The sequence below is a fragment of the Numenius arquata genome, chromosome 2, assembly GCF_964106895.1.
Source record: "Numenius arquata chromosome 2, bNumArq3.hap1.1, whole genome shotgun sequence".
In the NCBI taxonomy this organism is placed as follows: Eukaryota; Metazoa; Chordata; class Aves; order Charadriiformes; family Scolopacidae; genus Numenius; species Numenius arquata.
The window spans coordinates 71,064,423-71,079,290 of record NC_133577.1 but is presented as its reverse complement, the minus strand read 5'-3'; the positions used below and the strand labels follow the sequence as shown (position 1 = coordinate 71,079,290).

Sequence of the window (14,868 nt, the reverse complement as noted above, 5' to 3'; positions counted from 1 at the left end):
TGGATATAACTCAGTATACTCTTCTAGCATCAGAGTAGTTTAGGGGTTATTGTTTTTCCCGCTGCAAGCAATCTGATGTTCATCTGTTTGCTTTCATGGCCCTGTATGAGCTCTTTTCTTACTTCACTTACAACACTGCTGTATTTAACTCAGAGTGAAAAGGACCTGATTCTGCTGGCCTCTGCGCCCCTCTGACTTTCCTCTTGGTTCACTGTATTAGAAGATATTCCAATTTATTCAGTAAGTTGTATCTGAAATTCACGCTAACATTCAAACAGGCTAACTGTTCAAAGTTTGGTATTATAAGATGTTGTCTTTCAAGTAGGGGGATTAATAATGTGGCAACATAAAAAAGAAAACAAATCTCAAAGCATTAGAAAAACAGGTATCTCATGAAGTCAAAGACTGGGTAGAGCATTCTTGCAACTGGATACTTGAAATACAGGTCTCTAGGGCCTGAGCTAAACTCTGATCCTGTCGTCGCCATTATTTGGGGTTTGTTGATTTTGTCTATATTAGAGCATCACTACAAAAAAAAAAAAAAAAAAAAAAAAAAAAAAGAAAGCATGTACCTAAGATGGGTGATCCACCATCATTTGCTGGAGGTTCCCAGGTCATAACACACCAGTCTTCACCCACCTCAGTCACATTTGGTGCCTGAGGAGGGTCAGGGACATCTGTTGTAAACAAAGTAAATAGTATTAAAAAAAACCAAAAAACCAAAAACAAACCAACAAAAACCCCAAAGCTTTCTTCTTTTTGCATAGTTTGAAATAAAAAATGTCAAATAAGAAACAAATCTGGATAGTTTTGAAGTGCAAGAGTTCTTAATGAGGAGAGAAAGAGAAAGAAGGTCTTTGTGAATCCTGGAAGGTGGTTGGGAAACGATAAATGCCAAGCTCTTCAGCACAGTCAAGACACTTGAGAGGCACTTGAGGGCACATGGTAAGACAGGGCCCACAGCCACATGGAGAATGGAGAACAGGGAGTTAAGGGCAGCCTGAGGCAACTGCATGAGTTTGGCCCCTGCAGCGTAAGGTGGCAGTGGGGTGATGATTAACTCCTACTTAAATCCCATGCTAAGCTTATGTGTCCTTCAGTAGCATTGGGCGTTAGTATCCTTGCACCTCAATTCCACACCTGAAAACGGGGACTAACAGGGAAATGGAAGTTTTCTGAGAATCTACAACAGTTTGGTAGATAGGGAAGACAGCATATACAGAAGAGATCCTTCAGATGGAGGAAGAATTTGCCTCTTGTTGGGGTGCAGAAAAGTAGTGCTCTTCAAGGAGAATTTACTGAAAAGGGCTATGATAAAAGACATGACTCCTATGCACTGTTCTGCATGACTTACCAACCACTTTAATGTTGATTAGAGCTGTGTCCTCTCCCGCCTCATTCTTTAACGTTATTCTGAAAGGACCTGAATCTTCCCTCTCAGCTGTATCAATGACCAGACAGCTGCTGTCTGGGTATGTTTCTGCCCGTATTCTTCCACTGTCTGTGATCATCTAGGAATGAAAATAAGCAGAGGGAAAAGTCATAGTTTCTGGATTTAAGAATCAAAATGCTCAAAAATAAAAATCCAAATGCAGTACAGGACACCATCAAAAATACTAAAGCAACTGTAAGAAAAAAACATGCTAGAACTCAGAATTTCAGTCACCTAATGATCACAAAAAAAGACAAAATAACTGAGGGACAAATAAATAACTTTCAAATATGATAACTGTTTAGTATTCAGTTCAGCCATTGCATCTCAAAGGAAGAGGCACTAGGCTTGCTTGTCCTGTGAGAAAAACATGCTTTCATCAACACCAGCTGGCATTAATTTGATGAAGAGTAGTGTATTCTCCCAAAAGTCATATTGAAATGTAATTTGGTCAGTTTAAAGGTCAGAGGGATTGCAATGGTCAGTAGTTTGTGCTCACAGATTTCAAATTCTGGTACATATTTTGGAGTAAGAGCTCTCCTGGAATAATTCCCTATTTGGACAAGTCCACAGTGGTGATACTACAATTAATATTTGAAAAAAAAACTAGTCAGAGATTTGACCAGATAGGTCTGATGAATCCGGTAATAGTAGCGTGTTCCAGCTTCCACACACCACAGTGAAAATTTAAATGTGAAAAGTGGCTTTTTGTTATTACACAGCCAGGGATCAATCTGTGCAAAGTTTTGCATAAAGACACCAGATGCAAGACACCAGTTGCCCAGCCTATTGTTTCATTTGAGACTTGACACTCCATCAGAATTTATCATTCATTTTCCAAAACCGGACCATAGGATGGCTTCCTGTCAAAATCTGGCAGCCATTCTGGGCAGTATGTACAGAAAAAGTAGACATTTGATAGATTTTCACTAGTTTTCTTCTGTATCTCATATATCATTCCCCTTTCACAATTTATTTCTAGCAAAACTGTCTTTTTCCTTCATTAATTTCAGCTTTCCCGAAAAGACCCAAAAGCTACTAAATAATTTATCCATTTTACCCTTCATTTTTGAGTGAGAACAGTTTTTTAGATAAAAATACATCTCCTTATTTTCTGCCATTAAAGTCAATGTCTTCACAAGGCGAATAGTTATTTTTTGAAAAAAAAAAAAAAAAAAAAAGGCCCCTTGTTAAGCTAAAGAAACATGTATAATGACAGTGATTACAGTGTACCTTGTCCCCTTTACTCCACACGACTTTTGGAGTTGGCTCGCCAGTGATGGGGATCTCAAGTCGTAGTTTGCTTCCTGCCACTACTGTCACAGTGTTATTTTCCCCAAGACCATCCAGATGGAGTTTAGGAGGATCTGAAAAAGGAGAGATTGTCCAAATTGGCCATGTGGCTGCCACTCAGAGAGTTCATTGACCTGGCACAGGTCTGCAACATAGAGAAATATGCTCTATGTTTTGGATTTTCCCAGTATTTTTAATCAACTGATTTTTTGTTAGGAAGAAAATTTGTGAAGAAATATTCTTTTTAAGAAAATAGTTGTCTGATGAAAAATAAATCATGGCACCATAGAAATTTTGGAATAGCAGGACCATAAAAAAAAAAAAAAAAAAAAAAAAAAATCTATCTTCCTGAGGCAGAATTATGTATATTTAGGTGACTCCTGAGAAAGATTTCATCTAAGTGGCTCTTGAGTATTTCCACTGCAGGCTTTCTATGACACCTTTTACCATTCTTGAGACATCCCTGTTCTTACAGTTCAGAAGTTTTCTTAACTTAAATTGTTTTTCTGAAAATGAGGTGGTCACTTTTATGTACCCCATGTGTATGGAGAACAACTGATAAATATTCTTTTACAACTTTTTTTAAGTATTGGAAGCTATATGGGTGAGCATACCCCTTTAGTACCCTCTCCCTCTTCATTCTCCCTGAACCTTGCCAATACTTTTTTTAACACAGATATCCCACTTCTTACAGCTTCAATTACAGAACATATTTTCTAAAACTTTGGCATTTATATTGCTTTCCTTTTGATTTCCAAGTTGCTGGTTGCAGTTAAAAGCCAGTGAGGTATTGTTGTGGGTAGACTCAATACCTTGTTTTATTTTCCTTTGGAAGACTGATCATTAACAAGCCTTCTGTTTTGCTGAGTGAATAAAAGCTGACCAGAAATATTTGGCTCTGTAGATATCATTCAGCATGTTTAGGGAAGAGGTAACTATGTGCTTATTCTACTAATCTTTTACCAAACTAAATCACATTTTGCAATGCCAGCAAGCCAATTCTTGAAAGAGGACAACACTTCTTTCAAGAGGAAAAAAGAGGACAGCAACAGGTGTTTTACACAGTCTCTTAATAGTGTTTTAGGTTTAGGAATCAAACGCCAAGAAGCCTTCCCTGGGAGCTTCCCCCAGGCTTGTAAATGATGAGCAGATCCTGAGCACAGGCAAAGCGCTCTCTGACTACCTCACTTGCACTTTGCCAAAGCAGCAGGTCTGTTTTCTCTGGTAGATGCCTGCTCAGAGGAAACAAACTGATTGTAATCAAGGATATTTCACACTGCTCCTAGTTTCCAAAGGTAAGAGGAAGAAATGTTATATATATGCCTTATACTTACCCACAACATGTACTTTGCATGGAATATTAATATTATAGGCATCTGGTACAAACATGTATTCACCCTCATCATCAACAGCAGCGCTCGCTATGACAAATCTGTGGATTCTGTAAAAAATTGAAAAAGAAATCAATGTAAATTATTTTTGAAGGCTGCTTGAAGTTATAAGGAAAAACTGAAAAGTTTAGGAGATCTGTGCAGGAGATCTGTCAGTAAAATTACTGACTAAGTTTCCTTTTCTGGCTGCTTAGTGGTATTTTAGCTGATTAAATGCTGCGTGATTTGTACAAAATATTATTGAAACAACCACCAAATAATGTAAACAATTCTAATATTTTTTTGTTTGAACACAGAAGTAGAAAAATACAGGAGTGTAATCTCTTTGACACAGGGATTCTGTGCTGCTGCCATCAGACTGTAATTTGGTTGTTCAAAAAGAAATCTTCAGATGATCCCATTCTGAGAATATTCTGACTTTTGTTAGACCATTTTTTGTGGCAGAATCCAATCTACTATTTGTTTGCCAGAATAAAAAAAAATGGGTGAGCAAAATACATGCTGCTCTTACTACCTAACTGCATCTTCCAGTATGATATTTTTTCTCTTCTATCACCTGCTGTACCCTTCCTCCTCCCCTTGCCCTCACCTCACCCTACGGGCCTACATGGGTCGTGAGGAGCTCCTTCACCTTATGTCAATCCAAGGGGTCATTGCACAGCTGGCACTTGTCCCTTACTATAACTTAGTGAGTGTTACAGAGTCAATGCAAATATTTCATAGCCTATTTAGGAGTATCTACACAAGTGCAGTTCCAAGCTGTATGAATGGTCTGCTAAGCTGAAGCGAAGGGGGTGTAGTTAAAGGTAGCACCTGTTCTTGTTTGTTTTGTTTTTAACTGACAAACTTCCCATGAAAAAGGACAGATTATAAGTGCAAAGGGACATGATATCTCCACATGCTTTGCATGGGTAGGGATATATGGCCTGAGTTGACACAAACAGAAGCAACCAGAAAAACAGACATTTAAAATCTATATATTTTTAATAATGTCTAACAATTATTTTACTTTACTACTTAATATCCCATACTAACAGCAACAACAGTGTCAAGAAAAATTAATAGCTTGAACTTAGATGGATCAAGGATTTGATTATTGTCCTCCACAGCCAAAAGACAACATTATGAAAGGCGGCAAAGAGACATGGATTTTATGATGATAAAAATAAATATGTTTGAGGGACAGAGGTTAGGCTTGATTGCCAGATAATTTTCAGCAAAGTAACCCACATATTGGCCATCTCTACAATGTCATTCCATCAAAAGTCAAGTCAATACACAACAGGCTTACCTTCCTTTGTGATAAAGCTTTACACGGTCACTAGCTTCAACCAGTTGCCCATTTTTATACCATTTCCCTTGCACATTCTCAGATATCTCACACTTCAGGTGGATTTCCTGTCCAAGCCTCACAGTCTGGTCTTCTAGTGCAAGTGATATCTTCAGTGGTCTCACTTAGGAAAACAGAAGCAGAGATATTAATTCTAATATCAAACAGTAGTTCAAGATTCTGTCATGGAGCTGCTACTAGCCATTACAAAAGTCTTCAAATCAGAAAAATGCCTCCAATAATAAAGTTCTCAAGTAGAAATACCAGTAATACATAAGCGACATAAATTAACCTCCAATGCCTTAGAAAGGGTGATCCAAAGTACCCATGCCCTGACTAGGGAAACCCCATGGATACTGCCAGTAGAAGAACTAAGCCCAGGAGCATAATTTGAATGCTGTCCCTTCTCTAGTGTTTGGGTGCTGGATATAGGGTGTTTCTATCTCCCCGTGTCCACTAAGAAATTTTCAAGAAGTGAAAGACCTGACCCCCCTGACCTATGCACTAGGATGGATTGCAACCCACCTTTCCCATAATCTAACAGTGATGTCACTGCTCTCATAAATCTCCCAGCTGATCTGAGATAATTAGGAGACTTACCAAAGTAGTTCATCACAAGTGGGGACTGTAGTTCTCAACCTGTTTTGTCAGCCTGCTAGCAAAGGCTAACTGGCCAGTAAGCTTAACTTCATAAACTACTTGTTCTCATGTTTGCTAAACTGCCTAACTCACCCCATCCTTTGGATGGATGGCATTGTTTTCCATCTTAATGGAGTTACAGAAAGTTTTCAAGCAGGACGAGTTCATCGCCTGTTTGTTACTGCAAACAGTGTCTAAAGGAAAGCCACCATTCTGGAGATTTGAAGCAAAAAAATTGGTATGGAAGTTAAGTCTCCTTTTAAAAACCCAGGAAAAGGCAGGCAAATTATTTATTTCTATAAACCAGTAAACTGTGACATACAAATTCAAGAGCAAGATGTATTATAGAATCATAGAATCAATGAATTATACTTACAGTCAACTGAAAGCTTAGCTTCTGATTGGCCTCCAGTTGTCATTACTGAGTAAGTTGCATTGTCATTTTTTGCAGCTTCCTCTATGATCAAAGTGTGTTTTTTACCCTCAACCTTAATTCGATACCGAGATTTAGGGTCATTGGGAAGTTCTACACCATTTCTAAACCTAACAGAAAACAAAGAATGATTATTTTTCCAATAGATGTCCTGTACAAATAAGACTCCCATAGATTGAAACTTCCAGAGAAGACTTTATAAGACTTAAGGCACAAGGAAAGGTTAAATAATATCACCCATGAATGTGTAAGGATATTTTTGCTTTGCTACATTTTTTAGTAATGCTTTCTTGAGATTTTCTTAACAATTTTCAGGCTTACTGGTATGGAAATAGCTACCCACATTTTTACCTACAATTAAAATATTCTGGGTTTTATTCTCAAGGAAAACAGTATCTGTTCAAAGTGTTGCTTACCATTTCACATTTGCATCATCCTCAGACACTTCACAGCTCAGTTCTACTCGTTCACCAACATAGGTACTGGTATCCTCCAGGCCTTTGGTCACCAAAATTGGAGGATCTTTGGAAAGAGAAAATTACAGATTTACAATCTGTGAGAGAAAACTAAGTGAAAGAAGTTTTTGAAATCATGCTATAGAAGATAGTACTACTTTAAAATTGTAATATCATAGAATCATTTAGGTTCAAAAAGACCTTTAAGATCATCAAGTCTAACCGTAAACCAAACACTGCCAAGTCCACCACTAAACAACATCCTTAAGTGCCACATCTACATGTCTTTTAAACATCAGTCTCAGTGCAGCTTTTTCTGCCTTAAATCAGAAAAGCCATTGCCTTTTAAGATGTTAGTAGGAAATGTACTAAATAAAAAAAAACCCCACATTTGTTCACATTAATGCCTGCCTTGCATCCCTTTTTATTGACATTTTGTCCAGACAGGTTGACGTGTGAAGCTGAAATTCCCCTCTTGCCTCCCACAGGTCCCTCTCTTAAAGCTGTGTTTTCATTAGGTCCTATAGCTCGTTCTGCACAATAAGATGACCTGATGACATAACGCAGTGCCCTTATTAGTTTCACCCATTCCTGCTCTCAAAACTCAGGTTTATTTAATAGCAAGAGATTGTAGAACAGTTATCCTGTGATAGGGGCAGTGGGGTCAATTATTTTAAATAGCTTTCAGAAATATTTGATTATTCTTTTCTCTCACTGTAAGTTTTGGTTTTCTGTTTGTTTCATTGTGCATGCATGAGTGATGCCATGAATGAGTAAGACTATCAGCACTATGGGAGTAAAAAGGGTAAAGAAATGGCCACCCATTCATAGCTTTTGATAGAGTCTTCCCTTAAATCTGTGCAGATGAAATGAAAACTAACTGCTAGAAAGCCAGATCTGAAGGTACTTGAAACAGATCAGTTGAGTCAAGAGTATCAGTATCAAGAGCATAGGGAAAGCCAACACTATGACAAACAAGTCTCCAAAATGGTTTTATAACTATGAAGGGAACCACAACTCCACTAGATACCAATGCACATTATGAAATCAACCATATCGCCATTTCAGGGTTTTCACTAAACTACTAAATATGGGATGAGGAAAAACAATGATCAGGGATCACAGAAATACAGTGATCCTAAGGGCTGCCAGTACAAATACAAAAATACACTGAACTAGATCCCTCCTGATTTTCTGTTGCAGTCACAGAAGCCACACCAATTTATATCAGGTGAAATAGGAGCAAGCTAACGAAGTTACCTCTCACAAACAGTTCTGTGGAGCATTTCTCATCACCAGCTGTTACATAGTAGCGAGCATCATCTGTCATCGTACAATTATTGATGAATAAAATTCGCTGGTTACCTTTGTGCTCAAAAATGTATCTGTTTGAACAGGAAGACAGCAAAGATACATTAGCAAAACTGCTGGACCACTTTTGTTTTATGTAGAAAATTCTTTAGGGATTATTAGAGGTGAAAATCCTGGGTTTTTTACATAGAACTGGAAAAGTTGTCCTGGGAAGTAATTTCTGAGATTCAACAGAACTGTCATAGACTCTTTAACAAAAAGAGCTATCATGTAGGGTGACAATGAGCATCTTCTTTCTTGTTCCAAAATCCCAGGCTTGGGTGATACGAAAAAAATAAAAAAAAAATGAGCAGGCTCTGAAGGATGGCAAATAAAGTGGAGTCTGAAACTCTAGATGAGTAAAGATGAAAATAACCAGTAACAGGACACCATCCTCATTCCAACACTCTTAACATTTTTGGGAAGTAAAATAATAGCCAAGGTTAAGAAGTTAATATTATTGGTAGGCCAGATGGCACAAGAGATCAGTAATGGGATATGGGGTTTTGGTAATGGGATATGGTGCCTTTCACCTTTATGTCACCAGTTTAGATCTGCTCCAGGCTTGTACTGACCAAAGCTCATTAGCATTTGACAGCTGCTTCTGCAGCCTGGAAGAAATGCATTAGAACATTCAATCCAGGTCCTTCTAGTGGAGAGGTATCCTTTTGCTGCCTGTGAAACATTTCGGAACTGCTCATGGCAGATAAAGGGGCTAAAGAAAAGGTACCCTCTTTATTATGCATTTTTTGTCAACCATGAATATTAATCAAAATCCTTCATTGACTTTTGCAGCAACAGAATGAAGGAAATCTTCCCCTTCTCTGTAAAAGGGCTTTTGCTAATTACTATTTTTTCACAAGTCCAGAGGAGAAAATTGCTAGGATTTTGTGCTGCTGAGAAACATTTAAGGAACATTGCATTGTACATTACTGGTTGCACATAATTATTCCTAGCTGTGTCTGATTTTGGAATGAGATTTTCTGCATCAGGTTGTAAGAACTGGTTGTGCCCACACTAAGGACTGGGCTCAACTTCCAGCTGTGGCTTTATCTGTACTCAAGTATCTGCACCTGCAAAGGCACTTCTTCTAGATAAAGCCAAACAATTAACCAATATGCAGGTGATACAAATGATGAAGAAGCTGGTGTTCCCGAGATTTGTTGTGCATGATTGAAGTCACTTTGAGCTAATGCAGGTTGCTGACCTCAATGTGAGCGTTAGCTGGGTAGTGGAAGGTGAGACAAATCTTGCTCCCCTTTTCTCGGGTGGTTTATGAGCCAGGTGAGTAAATATGTATGTTAAACATCTCTTCTCTTAGCACCCAACTACTGTAGAAAGATTCTGACCTCCTTCGGACATAATACTGAGGACAAGAGATTTATTTGCTCACAGTGCTTTCTGATTTTTAAAAAACTACCACTAGGAAATGGATCTGTGTTTTGTTGGGGATCTTTAATTTTTTTCTCTTGAGGCAAAGGAGCCAATCTGTGTTAATATTTAGCACAGAGTGGACTTTTCTGGGTCATGAGCAATATAGCATCATTGGCATACTTATCATGTATAGTGAAATTCAGAAATAAAATCAGTGCAGCCTGAGCAAAGAGATAGATCTATGCAACACATTTGTCAAGGAAGTACATGTGTACCCACTTTATCACTTACATATGATAAACACACTTACTTTGCACTTGGTCGTATTTCTTGGCCATTTTTATACCACTTGAGTTCCACTGTTGGATCTGCTAGCTCCACCATGAACCTTACTTTACCTCCTTTGTCCACCTGATATGCAGGATCAAGACCTTTGGCAAAAGCTGTTGTGGAAGCCAAGTGTTATTATAAAAGAAGATCAGAAGACAAGTAAGAATATGAATTATGTAATGGCATTGCATAAATCTCACCGAAGCTGTCAGAATACATGTACACAATGTTATACATCGCTCTATATTCTTAGGCTAGTCCACATGAATCAGTTTATTTTCTAGAAACATTAGAACAAGTGCAAAGCTGCGCAGATCTGATTATCCTGACCGAGTTCAAGCTAGTATATCTTCCTGACCTTGTGGTGTGACTGTATTCTGAATAGGATTGGGTAGATGTAGCTTTGACAGCTTGCTGAGAAGTGCTATGTCAGAATAAAAAGCTATACAACTGGTGCCATGGAATCATTTACAGTAAATCTGTTACAAAGAACTTCTCTATTAGCACTACCACTTAAGTTAACAGGAAATTTTAAGCTAAAATTCTAATTAAGCTCCCACTATCAGAATAAACATATTGCTTTGTCTCAAAGCCAGATTGGCTTTCCTGACTTTTTCTGTGGGTTGCAAGGTGTACATTACAGTTCCACTTGTGATAAATGTTACAGCTGCAAAACATGTGCAAAAATATTTGAAACCAGGAAAAAGTTGTTAACGTGTGAATCCTAATGGGGCTTTTCACGAAGTTTCTTTGAGATGTGCAAATGTAGGCCAAGTTATTCCGGGCAAGGTAAGGCCAGGTGCAACTCAAACAGTTCAAAACCGTTTAACATCAACATTTAGATATTGCCAGCTGCAGAAGTTAGACCCAGGGGAGCAGATACTTGTGTCTCAAAAATAAATAAATAAATGGTGCCCCAAACAAATTGCCCACAGCTAAGTAATCTATTTCTGCTAAGGTTTATATCATGCATATGTCTGGTTGCGGGAGACTGAATATATTGACAAAAGAGGATTAGAGTTATTAAATCTGAAAAGTATTTTTATGTATCTTGTTGCAGTGTAAAACTATCCAATTTATAATAAAGGTGGTGTAAGGGGAAGAAAACCCTACTCTCATCCTGTCATTACTATAGATTGACATTTTACCCAACACCTAGAGCCCCTCCTGTAGGGAAAACCCTGTGCACTGAAAAATCCTGATATAGCTGGCAGCTCTGTCCTATTCACCAGGGAACTGGAGAGAGGGACCAGACAGAGTGATCCCTGGTGCTGAGAGATGGCCCTTTCCCAGTAAGACATTCAGGCACTTCCACATGATGCATCTGGGTAGGGAGCAGCTCTTGCTGCCAGCTATGCAATTCCTGCTCCAGCTTCCAGCCCTACTCCAGACTCCTGGGGGAAGGTGAGCAGTTTCCCTGGGCTTCAAATCCCTTAGAGAGCTCCACTGGATACAGAAACCACCCCAGTGGCTCATCCAAAGTCCATTAACTCCATTTCTCCCTCTCTCAACTGTGGCCCAAATCAGATACACAAGCAAATGAAAAATATAAATAAAAATTAATGTGTAGTGACATAACACGTTATGGTATGAGGTAATGGATGAGGAGAGAGGGCATATCAGGCAGCTGGATTGCAGCTGGATTTGTGGGGGATTTCATGTACGCAAAAGGGACTCCTCCAGGAAACCGGTGGAACAGCAGATGTACATATTGCAACCAGTTCTGAAATGCTCTCCAGGAACAAGCAAATGCCATAATAGTACAATGGATAGTATGTTGTATTTATATGTGTGTGTGTGTGTATTATGCAACATATACATATATTTTATATAAATATATATACACATACATATAAACATGTATATATATTTAGGTATGTATTACACCACTCATACTGTTGAGGAGGGTAGATGGGGAAAGACAGGCCTGAATTCCCCCACCCAGCACAGGGTGGAGGGGTTTTAGTACAGCTGGGATTTCAGAGGAATGTCAGATTAAGCACAAAATGAAATGAGCAAACAATGTGTTTGGAGTGACTCTATTTTAGAGCAGAAGATCTTAAACAAGGTCTTATTTCTATACTATTTAGTATACAGTTAGATCAGATAACACCTTTCTGCACAACTGGGGGACTTTGTTCCAGTTGGAACTATTGTGTGGCCAAGAGGGAGGGACACTTTTGGTAAGCACTGAATGGGATAGGGTGTTCACACTAACCACAGAAGACCAAAGACTTCTCAGGATTAACCCATTGCAGTAATAAGGCTTGAGTTGTAGTGTGCAAGACCCCTTATATAGAAATGGAGCAAGTTTGGGTTTTTAAGGTGGACGCTCATGTTTGATTGCTGAACATAAGAATATTGTGCCCTATACATACCTGCACTCTTCTTCACTTCCCTGCGCATGCGCTTCAGTCGCTTTAACATGCCTCTCAGGTCAGTGATACCATACTGAAAAGCAATCTTCTCATATTCACTGGGATTGGCATTCTTCAGGAGCTCCCACACATCTACCTCAGGTTCTTCCTCTTGCTGTTTAACCTCCCTAACAGTAGCCAAAAAAAATTATGGGAGAAGAGTTAGCGAGGCTTTACCACCCCATAAAAAAGGGTGAAGCTGAATTTATGGTGAGGATAGAAATGTTCTGATCAAAATTTGAAGGCCACCATCACATTTTTTTATTTCACTTAGTATGAGTAGAATAGCTCAGAATGATATTCACACCTTATTTTACGCTTCTTCAGGGCAAAATTTGGATATCAGTTTTAATTTGGCCTTTTCTGATGTCATCAGTTACGAGAGTTTCTATATTGCTGCATTATTTAAAAAAACCCACAGAATACAGTTTGAAAATGTAGTACTATAATAGCATATGGGCTAATCCCACTTAAATCAGTTTTACCTGTTGTAACTTGAGTGGAACTAGTTATAATTTATGATGGCAACACTGAGATCTGACTCCGATATGTACATTTCATAATTATATGAAGATGCTTTCAAACCCTGAGTTCCTGTAACTGCCACTAGGGGTGACCAATGAAAGGGCATTAAAATCCAAGGGAATCTGTGTCTGCTTATAGTTACACCAGTGCTTCTCAGAGTTACTTAAAGTTGGCATATGGATAGGAACTGGAGATTTCCACACCAGCTTGGACTTGCAAGATGGATCTGTTGGCTTCCATGTTTATCTCAGTCTTAAGAGCAGGAAGTGTTTTCAGAGGCCTGTGTGAATAGCATCACCTTTATACAGAAGTTTCAATACCGTATTTACTATCTGCAACTCCAGGCTAAGACAACCAATAAAGAGAAGTATAATTATTTTCACAATGGCAGCCATTAAATGAGAGAACAATGGAAGCATGCTAAACAAAATGATAATTTTCGAGATTGACAGCTTAGCTCAAAAAAGCGAACTGCTATAACAATCTGGGAATTGGAGCAGAAATCTAGACATTTTTTCCTGTAAATTAGTTAGGATTGGACGAGAATCATTCTGATTTGATCTAGCTGATCTAACAAAATCAGTACTTATGCGAAAGAGCGAGAAAATAAACCTTTGAGAAATAAAAAATTCTGAACTGGAGTGTGCAAGTGTTAGACGTGAGCTCAACCAAGTCTGACAGAGAGTTTTCTTTAACATATACAGAAGTAGCACTGGAGATCCCTTAGAATTTCTGTATGGTTGGATGAAGAACTATGGAAAACCACTTTGCTGTTTACTTCATGAAGTTTATTAATTTTTGTAGTATGTCAGTGTTGTTTTAAAAAGGAAAAAAGCTGCTCACTGAGAGAATTATTGTCAGACAGTCTTAGGTATGTAATTTTATGTTTCATTCCTTTTACTTTTATCTGTGCTCGTGCTTTCTGGAGAGTGACTGTGTACAGCAAACACTGGCGTTTCAGTGAGATTCTTTCTGCGTGGTGGCAAGTCGAGATCAGCTTGCAAACATATGTAAAAGCTGACACACCCCATGGGGTGGCATTCTCCTCTCCTAGGGCTGGCCGCTTGCCATCCAATGCCTCTCCGTGCTAGGGGGAGGTACACTCCATGGGGATCACGATAATGTACCCCTTTAAATTAGGCAGTAGTTGAGAATGAGGATCAGTTAGAGTATCCTGGTTTTCAACCAGCTTGAAATAAATAATTCCAGACTCTTTCCTCCTCTTGTGTAACTGGAGAACAAATTTTGACACTTAGAGCAAACCAACTTTGTTCTGAAACCATAACAGTTTCTGCTGTGGGTAGCGGGCAAACAATAGTTGGTATGTCCCAAGCAGACTGACCTCTTCACAAAAGCACTTTCAGATCTTTTCCCTGAAAATGTGCATTTTGTTGAAAGATGTACCTTTTAAAAAACAGGACCTAAATGTTTGAGTGTTTTTGAGATCTTGTGCCTTTTGGAATTTCGTGTCATTACTGATCCATTGCATTGAGGAAGCAAAGCCAGTCACAGAGTGGCTTACTGAGATAAGAACTGGTTTGTCTTCCTGCAAGACCAGCACGAAATTAGAAAATAGGCAGTACATAGATTCTATGCATTTAGGCTTTTTTTAAAAACATGTTTCAAGTATTATGCACCACAGGTGAAAAGTTCTCGCTCTTTCCTTGGTAATAAAACCATACAAAAAAGAAGGAATGCACCTGCAACATTGCCTCTTGGAAAAAATTAAAATGAAAATGTCTATTTATCTTCATAAAAATGGATATTAATATTCACACTGGGGCTTAATTAGCAATCTTATTCAATTAAGCTCAGAAGACTGAGGTTGTATTTCAGTGCCCAAAGCAAGGAGGGGATGAATCGATTTGACCAATATCAAATAATGGTGTTTAAAAACTA

The 14,868-nt window shown here is 38.5% G+C and overlaps 1 protein-coding gene across 1 annotated transcript in view; it reads right to left on the bottom strand.

Moving 5' to 3' along the window:
- Positions 1–14,868, bottom strand: part of MYBPC1 (myosin binding protein C1) — a 48,708-nt gene that overhangs the window by 22,528 nt on the left and 11,312 nt on the right. Inside the window, exons 9-18 of the mRNA XM_074169057.1 lie at positions 12,406–12,572; positions 10,008–10,140; positions 8,234–8,358; positions 6,935–7,040; positions 6,462–6,628; positions 5,408–5,570; positions 4,060–4,166; positions 2,666–2,799; positions 1,355–1,511; positions 573–677 (exon numbers count right to left, since the gene is read on the bottom strand). Coding sequence (XP_074025158.1) covers positions 573–677; positions 1,355–1,511; positions 2,666–2,799; positions 4,060–4,166; positions 5,408–5,570; positions 6,462–6,628; positions 6,935–7,040; positions 8,234–8,358; positions 10,008–10,140; positions 12,406–12,572 — 1,364 coding nt within the window. The remainder of the gene's footprint in view (positions 1–572; positions 678–1,354; positions 1,512–2,665; positions 2,800–4,059; positions 4,167–5,407; positions 5,571–6,461; positions 6,629–6,934; positions 7,041–8,233; positions 8,359–10,007; positions 10,141–12,405; positions 12,573–14,868) is intronic.